Raw genomic sequence first — 18785 nt, forward strand, 5'->3', positions numbered from 1 at the left:
TTCTTCTTTTCTTTCTTTTATCAAGCAGTATTTCGTCCTCCTTTCTGCATTTCCTCTTCTTTTTTGTTTTCTCAATAATAAGTGGTGATACATCACGTAATGGATAGAATCAAACCGGTTATTGTTTCCTTTTCGTACTCCTGAACTCTTTGCTCCTTGCTTTTTTGTAATCTAATTCGCCCGTATTTCTCTATTATTCCTTCACTTTACTACCAATCTATCTTACTTTAAATTCGATATTGTATATCTTTCAACTGTTAAATTACCTCACATGTATAATGTTTTCGATTCTGATACATTGTTTCCACCGCTCTACTTAAAACTTTTTTTTTAATTCATACGATTCTTCATTCATTAATTTAGCATACAACAATTTCAAAATTTTCACTCGAGCTACCCACGGCGGCAAGGGGCTGCTCCCATTCATTAGGCCTATAATATATAACATTAAAATACAAATTTACAATGCATATGCGTTTTTGTACTTTAAAATATATTCACCTTTCTTATAACACTTTAAAACACTTTTCACCATATTTACATAAATAAAAGAAAAAATTAAAAATATAACACCATTTTGCACCAATGCAGGCTATTAAAAAGGCATAGCAGCAATATCTGAGGAACAGCTTAGAGTATATTGAGTTTAAACTTTAAGTGTATGCTGAGGGATATTTTCAATCAACCAATAGGTAGGCCTTTATTTATGCTACTGCTAGTACTTTTAATGCTACTACTATTACTACTACTAAGGCTGAGGGCATTAAGGAGAAATTCTTAGAAAATATTGAAGAGGATGTTGAATTAAAATAAATTCGCTATGTGCATGTAGGCTTTCGAAGTTTTGAATTAGTAGTATTTTAAGAAGGTCTTAGAGTATTAGGTTGAAACTTTCAGGACGTGAGGGTGTGTTTGAATAGACCAAAAAGTCACGATGTGGATGCTATTGTTGCAACTGCTAGTAATACTACTACTACTGCTATCACTAATATTGCTCCCATTGCTCCTGCTATTACTTCTACTACTACTATTTTCAATGCTGTACGTGTGAGTCATCAAAGTGTTTTATTAGCAATATCCCAGCAATGCCATAGGACATTAAGCTGAGACTTCCAGGGCTACCGATAATACTACCACTTTTGCTACTAGTTCTACTACTACTGTTGCTACTGTTACTGCTACTATTGAACTAATCCAAATTTAAGTACAGTGTTATTAAAGAAGATTAGGTTGGGCATCTTAGGACTGAAATACTATTGAATACATGGTAGGACTGGGCTATGCCCATTTTAGAACTGGGCTATACAACTTAGGACTATGAATACATCTTTGGACTGGCTACTATTGAACTAATGCAAATTTAAGTGCATCCATGTTGTTAAAGTAGACCAGGTGGGGCATCTTAGGACTGGGATACTATTGAATACATCTTAGGACTGGGCTATGCCTAATATGGACTATGCCCATCTTAGGACTGGGCTATACAGCTTAGGACTATGAATACATCTTAGGACTGGTTACTATTGAACTAACCCAAATCTAAGTGCATCCATGATGTTACAGTAGACCAGGTGGGGCGTCTTAGGACTGAAATACTATTGAATACATCTTAGAACTGGGCTATACAGCTTAGGACTATGAATACATCTTAGGACTGGTTACTATTGAACTAATCCAAATTTAAGTGCATCCATTTTGTTAAAGTAGACCAGGTGGGGCATCCTAGGACTGGAATGCTATTGAATACATCTTAGGACTGGAATACTATTGAATACATCTTAGGACTGGCCACTATTGAACTAATCCAAATTTAAGTGCATCCATGTTTTTAAAGTAGACCAAGTGCATCTTAGGACTGGAATGCTATTGAATACATCTTAGGACTGGAATACTATTGAATACATCTTAGGACTGGGCTGTGTCTAATATGGGCTATTCCCATCTTAGGACTGGGTTGTACAACTTAGGACTGTGTTAACATCTTAGGACTGGCTACTATTGAACTAATCCAAATGTAAGTGCATCCATGATGTTAAAGTAGACCAGATGGGGCATCTTAGGACTAGAATAGGGCATAAAGTGGATACTTTTCACTGAAATTTTGTGTTGCTTTAAAACTAAATCAAAAGGCTTTATGTCCATGCTAGTTGTCAATAATACGTCGCAATATATTAAAAATGACAGAGGCTGTGAAGTTGAAACATTCATGTCTACTACTATTACTACTTCTGCTCTTCTAACTGGACTAAATCAAAAGTGTGCAAATACATTCATGTTTTCGAAATAGCATAGATACAATATCCTGGGAATAGAAGAGGGTGTTAAGCTTTATTTTTCATGGCAAACTGACGAGGTGTACAATTAAATCAAAATATACTATATGTATCCACATTTCAAAAGGACGTATATTAGTAAATATTCTAGGAAAACTTTGTCTAGCATATAAACAGTAAGCCAAAATCTGGATTCTTATAGAAAAAAAACTGGAAATATTTAAAATATTCTTTCCTTAACCAATGAAAAAGACTATGTCAATTAAAAAGCAAACAGAATTTAATTTTAAAAACTTTTTTCGCAAAGTAGGTTTTTCAAAGTAAAGTTAAAGAGTTACATCAAACCAAAGATGGGCAGAAATAAATCAAAAATTATTAAGACTTTTAGGACTGAAATTCGGCGTCAATACGAGTCAATTTAACTTTCTAGTATTAAACTGTTAATCCACATTCATTTATTTTTTCAGTAGTCTTGGTTATGATGATTTTAATTACTTTTCTTTCGATTATGAGAAATAAAAACACATTGCTCGAAATAAGAATTGTTTTTAATAAAGTGCAAATTAAGTGGATTTTTTTTTTTTCAAATGTAAAAAAAATGAAACTGGTATTTTCTTCTTTTTTGTTCAGAAATTTTATGAAAAAGTAAAGACCAAAATCAGAGATCAAAAATTGAAAACTATTTGCAAAATTATTCTTCAAGTTTTGGGTCATCCCTGCCCCCTCCTTCTAGGGGCTTCCTTCCGCTTCCTACCTGGGGCACGCCATCTTTGCGCTTATATACAGTAGGGAAATATAAATTTGGAGGCCATTGATAATGTTTGGCTTCGGCCTATGGGTTGGCAGAAGCGTCAATTCATGAGAGAACTGCAGAGATGGAGATAGAGGGAGGGAGGCAAGGATTTTCTTACCTTTTTTATGAAGATACAAAAGAGGTATTATTCTCTATCTAAGGGTGGTGGCTTTTTTGTTAATGAGAATACCAAAGAAGAACATTATTTTCAATTTAGGAGGGTAATTGCCCCCTTTCTGCCCTCCTCCTCCAAATGTTGTCCTTGTAGGTAGGTGAATCTGGTTTTGGGGACTTGTGCACCAAGGGTTTAGTTCTTGGGTTTGTATTTCATATTGGGTGCGTCAAAAGACAACAGTGCTTTCTTTTCTTTAATCAACAAGCAACATGGTGAAATCTTAAGCGCGCGATAATAATAACCGTGCAATAATACCAAATAAATAAAATAAGACTGCTCAGAAGATGAAGTGTTTGTTATTTTATCTTTTGAAATGAGAAATAAAAGTGTACTTGTATGATATACCCCCTACCGCTTAAGAAGTAAAGTTAGGTTAATCCTAATAGAATATAACTAAGTATGATAAAAATTATGATTTGTATATTAGAAGGTGGGAGTAGAGTGTAGCGGGTTTGCATACAAAATGTGTTAGCTACAATTATTCTGATATTATGAAGAAAGAATTGTTTTCTGACTTCACACTCTCCAAATACTTTACCCCCGCCCCTAATGTGCGAATATATAGCTCAAAGTATATATTTCCCATCTATTCTGTTACTTCTCTTTGTCTTTTCTCACACTAAGTTGAAAGAATCTAGCAAAAGAAACCGGTTTGCAGTGCGTCAATGCTTGAACAACTTGAGCGGCAGGGGGTATATCATACAAGTACCGATGAAAGATTCAATACGGTGAAATTCATAAAAATAAAGTAGTAGGTTCCATTAAATACGTGGTTTAATGTTCTTTTAATGTTCTCACTGAGTTGTCGGTTTTTTTCCACACTAGGCTGCACTTGCAGGCTGTTGTCAAATGCAGGCATTGCTTGTTTAAATTTTCTGTTTTCTTTCTTTTTGTTTTATGACCCTTCCTTTTAATGTTTTTGTGGATGAATTTTCAAATTAATAAATAAATCAGTTAATTGATTATCCTGTACAAGGCCGTATCCAGGGGAGTTAGGGGGTTTGACCCCCCCCCCTGAAATTTTGTCTGGCTAGCAAAAACGTAACAAAAATGGATATATACAAATTTTTTATGCTTTTTTAAGTTTTTTTTGTGTAACCCCCTCCCCCCGAAAAATCCTTGTGTAAAACACCCCCCCCCCCCCGAAAAAAAATCCTGGATACGGTAAAGCCCTGATTCTGTAAAGCTTAGCTATTTTTTATGTACTATATTTAAACGTAATTTGCACTTTACTATAAAAAAAAAAAAAAAAAAAAAAAAAAAAAATTGGATTCACTGTTTAATATACATATACTGATTAATTATGCTGTTAAGCTTAGACATTTTTTTTTTCTGTCGGCTACATGAAAATATTTCTATTCACACGAAACACGTCATACGCAAAAATTTATTTGTAACCACTTATGGAATTTGTCCCTAAAATTAATTTGAAACACCACATGGACTAAAAAAGTGCTACCTAAAAATCTATTATTTTTTTTCTGGCCACTTCCTGCCTATCTTTTAAGGTAATTTTAGAAAAGATTCCTGTTTATTTTCTTTTGTGAAGTTTGTTATTGTGTTTAAAAATTTGTTATTTTGTTAATCTTTCTTCCTGGTTTTAATTATTCCCCTTTTTTGTTTGCAGCGCCGTTTCAACAGCCTCAACAAGCAACTGGTGTTCCAACATTTGCCCCTACTTTTCCATCTGCTACAGCATTTCACATGACGTATCCCAGTGGCCCACCTCCAGTCCCAATGTATCCGCCAAATGATTTTGTGGCGTCAACACCAGGGGCCGCACCTCAGCAAATGACTTTCCCTGGTGTCACTCAGGAACAAATTGCTTTTCAACAGGGAGTTTACAACTCTCAGCAAGGCTTAACGGTTAGTCTTTCTATCTGATTTTTTTCTGTTACGCCCCATCCTTATTGATGTAATTAAATAAAAAAAAACAAGTTTTTTTTAACTGAAAGTAGGGAACGACGTTAAAACTTAAAACGAACAGAAATTATTCCGTATATGAAAGGGGCTGACCCCTCCTCAACGCCTCGCTCTTTACGCTAAAGTTTTTTATTTTTTAAAAAAAATAGAGTTGTGAAAAAGAAAAACTTTAGCGTAAAGAGCGAGGCATTGAGAAGGGGACAGCCCCCTTCATGTAAGAAATAATTTCTGTTCATTTTAAGTTTTAACATCGTTCCTTACTTTTAGTAAAAAAAAACTTGTTTTTTTTTATTTAATTTTTGAATGTTTTTGAATTAATACAGTTTTTGATTTTGTCTCACCGTACATGAATAATTAAAACAAAATTTGCATATTAATTTTACTTTTATTTGGTTGAATGGTTTTCTCGGAACTTGTTTAATTTTATTTAGGAACGTTTTTATTAGTAATAAATATACGTAACTTACGAATTAACTTACGTAACGAACTTCTATATTCATATGTTTTTAGAAACGTATATTAGGGGGTTTGCTCCCTAGTCAATACCTTGCTCTTTGTGCTAAAGTTCGAATTTTGTTCAAATTCTTTAAAAATGACCCCTTAATCACAAAGGCCGTTAATTAGAATAAATAGCTCTTATGAAAGTACTAAAAAGTCTTTGGCTTAAAGAGCGAGGTATTGACTAGGGGTGAAGACAATCATATACGTAATATTTTCTGGTTGTGTTAAGTTTTGACGTTGCTCCATACTTTCAGTTGAAAAACTGTTTTTTTTTAAATTTAATTTCTGATCGTTTATTTAAATAACGCTGGGAAATCCGGCACCCCCTTCATAGCAATATCCGTTCTCCCCTGAAAACTTCCTTCATGGAAAGATCCTCCCAAATAACCCCAGACCCCCCCCCCCCACTACCAGAAAAAATTCCCCCTGAAAACGTCTGTTTACTTCCTAATAACCAATACTATAGGTTACTGTTGGGTAAAGTTCATAACTTTCAGCCCTCCCCCCGGGGACTTTGGGGGATTAAGTCATCCTAAAAGACGTAGTTTTTTGCTGAACAAAATGGCTATCTGAAATTTTGATCGGGTGACTTTGGGAAAAAATGAGTGTGGGAGGGGGCCTAGTTGCCCTCCATTTTTTTTTGGTCACTTAAAAAGGGCACTAGAACTTTTAATTTCCGGTCCAATGAGCCCTCCCACGATATTCTAGGACCACTGATTCGATACGATCACCCTGGGAAAAAAAAACAACAAAAAAAACAAATAAACACGCATCCGTGACTTTTCTTCTGGCAAAAAATGCAAAATTCCACATTTTTGTAGATAGGAGCTTGAAACCTCTACAGTAGGGTTCTCTAATACGCTGAATATGATGGTCTGATTTTCATTAAGGTTTTATAACTTTTAGGGGGTCTTTCCCCCTTTTTTCGAAAATCAGCCAAATTTTCTCAAATTTTCACTAAACTTGATGAAACTTATATATTTGAAATCAACATTAAAATCTGATTCTTTTGATGTATCTATTGGTATCAAAATCCCGTTTTCTAGAGTTTCGGTTACCCTTGAGCCGGGTTTGATAAGGGTTGTAAAGATTTTACACTTTAGGAAGCTTATACATATATTTTGGAAAGCAAAGTCTGCCCCATTGTGTAATAAGGGTTGTAAAGATTCTACACTTTAGGAAGCTTATACATATATCTTGGAAAGCAAAGTCTACCCCATTGTGTAATAAGGGTTGTAAAGATTATACACTTTAGGAAGCTTATACATATATTTTGAAAAGCAAAGTCTGCCCCATTGTGTAATAAGGGTTGTAAAGATTCTACACTTTAGGAAGCTTATACATACATTTTGGAAAGCTAATTCTGCCTTTCTTAATTCACACACAAGACGATTTGAAGGGCCCATTTTTTTATCCTTTATTCGTTTATGTAAGAAGATTAGAGAAGGCCACACCCTGCTCTCCCTTAAACCAATAGCAGTTCTAAACCTTTTGTAACGTTTGCTTCAATACTAAGTTGAATAAGAAAAATAGAATGATACAGCGTTGCCACCGCTTTTAAATAATGTGTACCGGTTTTTTGACCGAATTATACCCAAAATATTTAATTGTAGCATAATTACAGCATTTTGGTCAGTTGATAGACAAAATACTCGAATGAATTAAAAGGCGAACACTTTTTTGCCTAATATCTTAGTCCTTTTTCAGAAACCAACTTTTAGAACTGTTTTTTGTGAAGTGATTCGTTTGAAATTTGCGGAGATTTCTTTTTGTGTCACGTCTACGAAGATAACTTTTTTTGGTTAAATCCCCAAGAGGTGAGAAGTTTCAAAAACTTGCAAAAAATAAAACTCGACCCTGAAATACAATCCAATGTACTAAAATTTACAGGAAAATTTTAAATTGTGCCATAAAATGTCAAAATGTACTGCACTGTACCAGGACCTCTAAGTTGTAACAAAAACGGTGTAATTGGATAATTTTGGCAACGCTGGATCGGTATTCAATTTTACCGGTATCAGCATTGTTAACCTTACTCATGCTACTATCCAACAATGAAGGACCCTTATTAAATTTATTCGCCTATGAAGAGAAGCCATAACACCAGTTAATACTTTATATCATGAATGCTAGTTATTGATTTATTTGGAAATAGCCTGTTTGTATAAATAAAATTTGTATAAAATAAAATTAGGTACATTGCATGTAAGATAAATTTAATAACAAAGCAGCGCTAATATCATCCTTCAATAATCACCAGGGAAAAACCACTGGATCGATTAAAAAAAAAGCCTAGTAAAACAACTCAAAGTACATTTTCAAATCGCAAATGATGCCACACAACACGAACAACCTTATTTTGTAAGATCTGATCTCTTTTAAAGCTTGACAAAAAACAACTTATCCAGAGCATAAGAGCCATAAGACAGCCATAGACAGTCTTAAGGAGCCATAAGACAAATAGGGGCTAACAAAAGAATAGTATAAGACGATTCTTGGTGAAATTCCATTATGATTGTTGAAGGAAGCTCATTCTCTAACCTTCTTACAAGACTCAAACATCTCGACTCTTTCTGCTACCGCACGACAACATAGCTTCTACCTTAACTTTACCTCAACTTAATAGCTTTTACCTCAACTTAATAGCTCAACATAGCTTTTACCTCAACTTAATATCCAGATGAAATACTAAATATTTATAACACTAAAAACTGGTTGTTGACCGTTAGTGGATGTTGAAGAGCTTTATATTCTTTTCTATTATACCCTTTATTCCCCTATTATATCCCTATTATACCCTTTCCTAAGTATCCTTCACCTTTTTCAGCTCCATGGTGATTTTCCTCAATCTCTTATATTTACCTCATCTTTTGTATCTGATCACTCAAATTATCAGCTCCTTAGCCCTCAGAATATTCCGTAGCTATTGTTCAAACTCCAGAAACTCCAACAGCGAGATCTGATTACAATCCCTTAATTGGATGCATATTATCTGGAATACTCTTCCTGATTCTGCCGAAGAATGTCACTTGTTTTCACCTTCAAAAGATTTGTTTTGCTGACTGACCAGAAAAAATCCTTGTAAACTTCTGAAATCTTCCCATCTGTCTTCATCTCTCTCTCTCTCTCTCTCTCTCTCTCTCTCTCTCTCTCTCTCTCTCTCTCTCTCTCTCTCTCTCTCTCACTCTCTCTCTCTCTCCCTCTCTCTCTCACTCTCTCTTTTTTTTGTTCTCTCACTCTCCTTCTGTATCCCTCACACACTCTCTCTATTCCTTGCTCTGTATTTTTTATATTGATTTATTTATCTTTTTCATTTATTGTTTATGAGTTAGTGTTTGAACAGAATTTGTAATCCTCCCTCCCCTCCTACAGGGTTTACAGATTTTGTGCGTTATGTTTTTTTTTTTAATATGTCTTATTTTATTCCATTCAGATGAATTTTCTTTCTTAAAACATAACGAGCGTCTTTCTAAAATTCCGTCTCAGAGACATTGACAAGTAGAAAGCTGAACGTCCTACAAATTGCCAATCACCTAGGGCTTTTTCAATCAAGAAGTGGCTATTTCAATCAGGGCTTTTTCTTTCTTACAACATAACGAGTGTCTTTCTAAAATTCCGTCTCAGGGACATTAGTAAGTAGAAAGCTAAACGTCATAAAAATGACGAATTAAACCAGGGCTTTGTTAGCTTTTTCACTCAAGGGAATCACTCAAAGTTATATTTTTTGTGAACGCGGTGTTATCAGCAGTGGCGTAATTTCGTCAAAATTCTGGGGGGGGGGGTAAAGTTGGAGCCAATTTTCCCAAATCATGTGAAAATGAGCAGTGAAAATGAAAAATTAGCCATATAGTACCGTAAATGTATACTAAAGTTAACTGACCTGTTTCTCTGGATGCTTGAATAATGCAGGTTTATCTTAGTTTTCACAAGATTTTTTTTTGCAGGAACTGAATTCCAGATGGAGAGTGGTAGGGTGGGGGAGGATAAAGCTGGGTCAGGGGTGGGCAAATTAGGTTCTGGAAGGGACAGCAGCCCCCCCCCCTGTCTCATAGCAAATTACGCCCCTGGTCATGAGCAATGCCCCAGGGATATAAAAACGAATGATTTCTACATAAATTTAGGTACAGGAAAGACCTTAGTTCTGAACCTTGTTGTACTCCACACCGGATATTAAACCTTCTTGAAGTTCAACCGTCAAAATACACTCTAGGCATTCTCTCAATAAGATACGATTTTAACCACTGCAAGGATACCTTCTGAATCACTAAGCAACTTGTCTATTCAATGAAATCTTAAAAATAACCATATTAAAAGTTTTATTACAATTGAAAGTATTAGTTCACCGCGTTCAAAGACCAAGGTAATAGAATTACAGTAAAATTACAGGTGTTGAGCTGATAAACTAGCAATGTTGCCAAGTCTTGCAGTTACATCCAAACCTTTGCTTGGGACTGAGTGATTCAACTCAAGGAGCAGCTCAACGCGCTATTTGATCTTTTTTAAATCAGTTAAAAATAACGGCAATCTTTTTTTTGAAAACTTATTTAAAAGAAATAAAGGCCTTATTATAAAATATGTAAATTTAAAGCACTAATTCTCCACGTTCAAGCGCATGTGTTAATAAAATTACACTGAAACTACAAGCGCACAATTAATGAGCTTACAAGCACTGCAGTTTAATCAAGACATTACTTCGGGCCCAGTGACTTAGTTCAAGAAGCAGGAGCACCAATTGATGAAAATTTTGAGGGGGGGGGCAAGGATTTGTCTTTATTATCATTTTTTAATTTAGATACAGACAAGTTAAATCTACCTGGGAGGAGGGGGGGGCAATTTTTTTTTTAAACGCACTAAAAAAAAATTATTTTTCAAAAATTTAGGAGAGATGACTCCACCCTCTCCCCCTCCCTTACCCTACTCCCCATTTGTTCCTCTGACAAGAAAGCTATAATTATATTTGCTGGTAGTCCTCTATATTTTTTGTTATATAAGATCTGAGGAAGAAATAGCTGGAACGGCGGTAAAAACAAAAGTATGGTATCCGTTTGAATGCTGAGGGAGAGGCTTTGAGACAGTGAGTACGGTTTAAATTATTAGCAATCTTGTTTAGGGTCTTTAGGAGGCACAAATCAATGCTGAAAAGGTTTTTGAGCAATTAATGCCATTGATGGGACTTACTGTAGGTCTTTACAGGATGCCCACAAGAGTGTTAAGAGCCTTCAGCCCTGCCCCAGAAAACAAAAATAAACAAAAAAAGAAAGTTTGTATCTGTTTCAAAAACTATGGTGGATTTTATGGGGGGGGGGGGAGGGTGGAAATCAGCTTCTTTTCAAAAATAGCCCTCTCCTATGAATTGTTTTGATATTATTTATCCCACCCAAAAAATTCTGAGGTACTTGTAGCCGACTCTTATCAAAACGTATGCTTCTCTTGGCCCAGAAAACGATTCTTGAAGAGCCCAACTACAATCTTTAACAGCCTAATATACAGATAAATTTGAATTTCCATTGATCTCCAAAAAACATTTGATTTCATTAACTACAATATACTAATGGAAAATTTGTTACTGAATTCAGTATTAATCCTTCCCCGGTGAAATTCGTTGCCTCCTTATCAAACAACTGCAAGCAGTAAATTACAAAAATCATTATTCTAATCCTCTCTCTGTCCACAATGGAGTACCTCAAGGTACTCCCTCAGGCACCCTCCTGTTTTCAGTTATGATTAAAAGCCTGGCTTAGGAATTTCCTGGCAGATGTGAATTTATCGATGACTTTACGCCCGGCGAATTTAATTTAACGCCCGGGCGAATTACGCCTGGCTATAGGAATTTAATGAACGGCCCTATGAGCATCCTCATTGACATTGCCGAAGATGCCTAGTATTTGGACATGAGAGTAAACCCTTCTAAATCATGATAGTTCTAATTTGTTCCTTTAAATCCCCGCCTCAATCCTACCCTTTCCGAAATTTATGTTTCCTCCTTCAAATTACTGGGTGTCGCAATATCTTCTAATTTAAAGTGGGCTATCCATGTGAAAAATTTCATTCGTAAAACTAATGCATCAATCTCCCTCCTTATGCTCCTAAATAAATTCACCCTTATCCCGAATATGCTTGTCTAGTTTGGCACCCTGGCGCCCCCCAGGAAAAGCCAGCTAAAATTAAATCTATCCGAAAAAAGAGCCCTGCGAATAACTTTTAAAGAAGTTAAAGATCCATACTCTCTTCTAAAAATAAAAAGCTGAGTTAGTAAGGCTTGAGGGAGAGGCTTGTTGTGCCTCTGTCTTTCAAAAAATTCCCTGACAAACCCACGTACGGAAATTTTTTTTCGCCAAAGACACTCCCCATCCAGGTTCCTCCCTCCTCTGGCTGTTCTCAGCCTGTTATCACCTAGTTGGCTGCTGCACCTCCAGGTGTGAAGAAATGGGATCTAGATGTCAATCCCTAATTTAGATCCAGGGGTCCAGATGTGATCCTTACGTTAAGAGCAAATTTACGAAGCATTTGGCTAGTTTATCTCTTTTATTATTAAAGAAGTGTTGCCTTTGTTTTGAATATGTTTGCACGTTTACTTTCCCTTCTTTGTTCTTAATGTCCCTTTTAATTTGTATATATTTATATATTCTATTGAGTTTTACTTGATTTTTTATGTTTTTACCTGTTTTTATGTTTTTTTGACGAGCAGATTAAACAATATTTTTAAATAATGGTTACGAAATTGATTTATTATTTCTGGTAATATTGATTTTGTTTTTTTTTGTTTTTTTGCCAGTTTTTGGCGTGTAATTGTTTTTTTAACCTTTGTTGTGATGTTTCTTGTCCCGTTTTTTTTTTTTTTTTTCATTGAATCTTAAATCTGAATTTGGCCCTTCAGGGTATTTAATAGCGATTTTTAGAATAATTATCTTATGTTGAAAGTTTCAAGTCAATCGGAAAATAGGTTTTTTGAATAGTTTTTGACACCCTTATTCGGGATAGCCCGTACCCCATCTAAAAAGATTTCTGGCCCTTTTCAGGTTCCGTTTTTGGGGGAACGAAAGCTTATTTTATTTATTTTTTGTACTTTGGGGCCCCCATGATCCAAGGTGTTAAGGGTACTTTTATAACGATAGGGAAAGCCGTACAATTTTAAGTTTTTTTTTTGGGGGGTAGGGGACCCTTAGTAATTTTTTTTTCCTGAAAAACTGTCCTTTGAAACAAAAAAGTCATCTCCTACTTTCAGGGAACCGGTTTTTTACATTTTGCCTTTAGTATTAGGGCCCTTTAGCCGAAGGACTTAGGGATATAAAGTTTAGTGCCGATAAAAATAGTTACGGCCCTAATTTGGGCCGTATTTCTGGTAGACTCCTGTCGCCAAAAAAAGCTTTTTTGTTGTACCCTAAGATTTGCTTAACCTAGGACAGGATCGTTGAAAGTTTCGATCCAATTGGACATTAAATATAAAACACCCCTCCTCTTTTTTCCACTGTAAAACCTGTCTGTAAAAAATTGGCTAATTGCACAATTCGCGGCTCTTACCCCAGGAGGGTTCAAGTCATCTCTATAGGTATATGATTAGACCTTTCGACTAATTTGTGAAAAATGACCATCTGGAAATTATGATGATTTTCTGGGGGGGGGGGTGTAGCAGAAAAGGGCACAGGAACTTCCAATCGTATGAAACTCCTCTCGAGCTTCTACGACCACCTCTTCCATACGAAGTGGCCAGGGGCAGCACAGAAAAAGAAAAGTAACACCATGATCTTTACCAAGGCAAAGCTAGAATGATGCCTCTGAATAAAGTACTTCACAAACACAATTTTAGATTAGCCGAAGCACGCCTTTTTTGGGAAAATTCATGCCTATTTGGCTTTAAGGTAAACTGTATAAATAATTACAGAAATATTCTCTGGTCTGGAATATGATTGCTTGAAAAAAAAAAATACTAGAAAAGAACCTGAAACACTATCGAACATATTATTTTTACAATATTTGATTATGGTTTATTCATTATCTACTGCACGAAGGCAAATGAAAAATTTATTTTATTTCAGTCTGCACAAGAAGTTTATCAAGGTGGAATGGCTTTTTACGCCCCACACGGACAAATGGGTGTCCACCAGTTTGTCGCAAAAAGGCCGAATGCGGCAATACCGATAATACCACCTCCGGACTTGGATGCACCCCACAATGCGGGAAAAGCCATTCGGGATTCGGAAAATGTGGAAGCAGAAGTGGAAACAACTAAATCAGAAGAAAAGGATTGTGAATAATAGTCTGCTCTTAAAGAAGTATTTTTTTTCTTTTCTTTTTATAAATTTTGTTGGCAAGGAAATTATAATAGGAGATAGTACGGAAATGTTTTTCTTCGTATTGGGGGGGGGGAGGGGCTTGGAATAATTTTCAAGAATAGCAGAATGGCAACTCATGGCTACACGACAAATAATTCCTTTCATTTCTAGGAAAGTCTCTGAAAACTCAAATATAGGGGAAAATTTACCTGAAACTCTCAAAATAGCTCTGCTAGTCTACTTGGGTATAAAGGTTCTTATAATAGGACTAATAAATTATATAGCCGAGTACTTCATAAATCCGGAAAGCTACCACTGGTACCGTTGTTGTTCCAGTGATGCTATCAATGCTCTACTATTTTCGGACTCGCTGCCGCTATGCATAGTTAAATCGTCCACTTTAACCTGATAACCCTTGTATACTCAGTTTGGATTGTTTTGCTTACTATTGAACAATGGATAAGATATATGCTAAAAATGAATGCTATAGGAATATTTAGTAATCAAATTTTGTATTCTAGTGTGGCAGATGCACAGATAGTGGCGACACTCGGCTGTCCTCTGACAAAACCTAGTATCTACAAAAGTTAGAATTTTAGTTAAGATTGGATCCCGCCTAATTAGACCACGAGGAATCCAATGGTGCAAGCGAAATTATTCTCCGATGCTTGGTTCCGTTGATATTACCTAGTATCTGCACAGGAGCTCAACATTGTTTTCGTGTCGTACCTAGCATGTACATACTAGAAATCGACACTAACGCCAAAATCTATCATCTGAGATATTACATTTTATCAGTGAAAACAATCAGCAGCACCATACAATGAGCATCATCACTTCATTGTTTAAATAAACACGGTAAAAATGCATAGAGCAAAAGAACGTTTCTGCGTTTTTCTCGGAACTTACTCAGACGTAGATACTAGGTTTTGTCGGAGGACAGCCGCACTCAAAATTTAGACCAAGAAACGACAAAGCGCCGTTGTTGCGTAAAATCTGACTGGTGTTTCTGATTAATGGTGATTTCGCAAATCACCTGGTATGGTGATTCCGGTGTGATATGGTGAAATCTGGCTGGTATGGTCTGATTTCGCAAGAAATATTTCAGATAGGTGTTTCAAAAACCTATCAGAAAAGTAGTTCCAGCAGTAGGGTTTACCGGTGCATAAACATGAGGCAATCATTTATTTTAAACATACCTTCACTAGCCAAAGACAGAAACAGAAACGATCTAAATTTGCCTTCGAATTTACTCCTAATGTTTATAGTCAGCGGTTGGGTTAAGCTCTTTATCTTTCGACTATGTTTTTCTAAAATGACTTTATGTAAAAAAAAAACTTTAAGAAACGCAACAAATATTTCTTTATATGCATTTTTGTTACATTCTTACGAGTCGAACACCCCCCCCCCCCGGATACTGCCTTGGTATGGGGGATTTCATTTCCGTGGGAGAATTTTCAACTACGGAGGGAATATGCCAGACATCCTTTTTATGTCTGAGCGAAGCTCAGACATAAAATATACGCAAAACGTGACATAAAATATACGCATAAAAATATACGCAAAACGTGGGCAACACCCTTCAAATAACAAATAAAAAGAGAAAGTATTGGAGTGTCTTGTTTCGCTTTCGGTCATGACTTCGCTTTTCGGTCATGTGCAGCGACGTAATCAAAATTCAACTGCGCCCTGAATAAATATTCAAATTCTGGGGGAATAAGCATATTCTATTGCAACTGCAAGTGAGGAATGAATTTCTATGAATGATACATATAAGGTTGTAATAATAACCAATCACAACAACACAACGTCAGTCTTTAATAAGTTCAAAAAAGTCAACCCCTTCGAAACACAATATGAGATTAGCTGCGTCAAGAGCAAAAAAAAAAAAAAGTTTTTATAATTTAAAATTTCAAGGCGACTACTAATAAAAGCCAATTCTTAAATTGGTCAAGTGAAAAGTGAAAACTTTCACAATCATATACGTTTTAAAAAATTAGGAAAAACTGGGAATTTAATATTTAATGAAAAAGATCTTCTATTTTTAATTCAATTATTTACACTCGTGGGCGTCAAGTTAAAAATTAAGAACGTGCAAAAAAAAATCACCAGAAAATAAGCAAAAAGAATGTATGATCAGCAGTACGGATCCTACTGATGTTGCATTACTCGACGATTAGCTGCAGATAAATTGGATAAATTGGGCGTAACAAATATTGGTAGGAATTGTTTGTATAGAGTAGTTTCGGTTCGCCTCTTTCAAGATCTAATTGTGGCAACAAGGGGGAGGAGTTACAGAACAAAAATAATCTTCATAGGTGTATAACAATCAAACACAAAATCGCCTCTTTCAAGATCTAATTGTGGCAACAAGGGGGAGGAGTTACAGAACAAAAATATCTTCATAGGTGTATAACAATCAAACACAAAATCGCCTCTTTCAAGATCTAACACTGGTTCAGAAGCTGCATTTGTCCTTAATCCCCCGAATGAAAGTATTTCCACCATAAACGAAATTGCTTTAAAAAGATTAGGGAAGCATACAGGCATTATCGCAAATATTATAGAGGATTTCATTTCTTTTTTTCCTATTATTATGGGTAATTTTATTGATCATGTCTATTGTCACTTACCACTTAGCAGTACAACCTTAACAAATTGCACCGAGTTTTTGTTGAAAAAATTGATTCTATTGATAGCCATTCTGCGTCCCAAATCAAAAAGAAACATAGCTACGTGGCAAAAGATTTTGACAAAGAGCACAGAAATTACATGGCAAAAAATCGCCAAATCCTCAGACTAATTACCCAGGGTAAGACTAAAAACTATGCTCTGCCAAATGAGGACAATATTACAGTTAGAGAAGAACAACGGCGCCTGCAGAAAATTTTCCGGGGGGGGGGGGAGGGCCAGATAACAGAATAGCGGAGATTGGAGGAGAAATAAATTTTCTGGTAAAAAAAATTCAAAGAAGTATTTTTGGGGGGGGGGGCTATTTTCCGCGGGGGAGGGTATTTTCCATGGGGGGGGGGGCTATTCCCGGGGGGGTAATCGCTGGGGGGGGGGCGTTAACGCCTGCCACCAGACTCATATGTGGGACGTACTAACCAGAGTTTGGAAATGAGATTATTACAACATAAAGATTCTATTTCTTCGGTTTTAAAGCAAGATTCTAAGTCTGAAGATTTTACTTCAGCCCTTTCAGAACATATATTCAATTTTCCACACCTTTTTATTTTGTTCGAGAATGTCTCTTTGATTTCTAGGGATCGGGGTTTAAAGCAAAAATTTCGTGAAACTTGAAATAAAGAAAATCTTATTCAAGAATATTGCTTTGAAACGGGATACAGGTGAATATGGGCTGAACTCTATCTATGATAATTTATTAAAATCTGACAAAGTTCAATTCAACCAGTGTAGTTGACCTTTGTCCAAATTTTATATCATTGAACGCTAATTAACCGAATCCAAGAAGGTCAAAGAGGCTAGCTTCCGCCTTTGCTTTGAAAAGAATTAGAGAATTAAACAATATGTAGTTTTATTCGTTTTCGTATATAAACTTCTGTTTTAAATTGTTTTTGCTTAGCTTTACTACTCATGACGGTCACTGTATATGCGACCGAAATATCTGGTATTTTTGTGAATTTCTATACACTGTCTATTAAAAAGGATTTTATCCCTATTTTGAACTTTTATTTTATCTGTTCATGATACCTTTAGACTGATCATATTTTAAACAGTGAGGGGTACAAAAATGTGATTCTATACCGGTATAGAAAAACCAAGAGTTTTACTATAAAAAAAAGAATGTTTACTATTTTACTAATATTTTACTAATTACTACTGATTTTACTATTCAGTTTAAGCCATTTATTTCTGTTTTATTTAGACTTATTTTCTGATTAATTATTAATTGTTTATTGATTTATTAAACGATTAATATTTTAATTCACAAATTCTGGTAACTCGACTAAATTCCCGTTCGGGTTTAAGCTAAAAGTTAAGTTTCATTATTATGAAAGAAAAGCAAGCAAAATTCTTAATAGAATAAGACCTTTTAGGATACAAGCAATGGAATAGACACAGGATGATCATTATAGACTTAAGCAAAATTAGAATCTTACCCCTTTAGACTTACGTTATTAGCTTGACAAAATATGAGCAAAAACCAAGACCAAACTAACTCCTGGTAGGGCACGACGCTGTATATATATAAAACTTTCTTTGTTTATTAATTCCAAAATGCGGTAAGCTTTATCAAGCTTGTCGCACTATTGCTAGGGCATAAGAATGCCCTCGAGAGTTTCTACTCTACACCCTAAATCGGATTCAAGTTTCGGTCTCCTTTAGATAGATAAAAAATTATTAGATAGATATAATAATTATGTTACTGGAGAAGATCTTTTCCCAGGTACTGCTAAACGTATTATCAAAAGCTTAAAAGATAAGGTTCCTAAGTCAGTGGAAGTCTGTGTTACTGTGTTATCTGAAGAAAGTGGGCTAATAGAAAACGAACAAAATTCAATTGAGAGGAAAAAGAAAAACGTTGCCCCAACTTTTGTAGAAAAATCAAAATGTTGTTTAGAAAACCCTTAAGCTTTATTTAAAAGTCAGAAAAACAAAACAAGTCTTTCAAATGGAAGAAAAACAACACTGAAAAAGCCTGAAAAGTTGGAAAATAAAAACAAAGATATGAAAACTGATCAAATAAAGAATAAAAAACAAAAGGACAAGGAAAACGCTACCCCAACTTTTGTACAAAATAAAAAAAAATTGGTTTAAAAATCATATAGCTTTGTTTAAAAGCCGAAAAAAACTAGTCTCAAATGGAAAAGATCTCACAATGA

General features: G+C 35.3%; 1 protein-coding gene across 2 annotated transcripts in view; it reads left to right on the plus strand.

The window, feature by feature from the left end:
* The window catches only part of btz (CASC3 exon junction complex subunit), a 109611-nt gene extending 95611 nt beyond the window's left edge, over window positions 1–14000 (plus strand). For both annotated transcript variants that reach the window (XM_089098794.1, XM_089098796.1), the window contains exons 8-9: window positions 4869–5107; window positions 13702–14000. In XM_089098794.1, coding sequence (XP_088954920.1) covers window positions 4869–5107; window positions 13702–13920 — 458 coding nt within the window. In that variant the 3' untranslated portion in view covers window positions 13921–14000. The remainder of the gene's footprint in view (window positions 1–4868; window positions 5108–13701) is intronic.
* The last annotated feature ends 4785 nt before the right edge of the window (window positions 14001–18785 follow it).

This window comes from Artemia sp. Qi Xiang Cuo, chromosome 13, assembly GCF_049724085.1.
Source record: "Artemia sp. Qi Xiang Cuo chromosome 13, ASM4972408v1, whole genome shotgun sequence".
NCBI lineage: Eukaryota > Metazoa > Arthropoda > Branchiopoda > Anostraca > Artemiidae > Artemia > Artemia sp. Qi Xiang Cuo.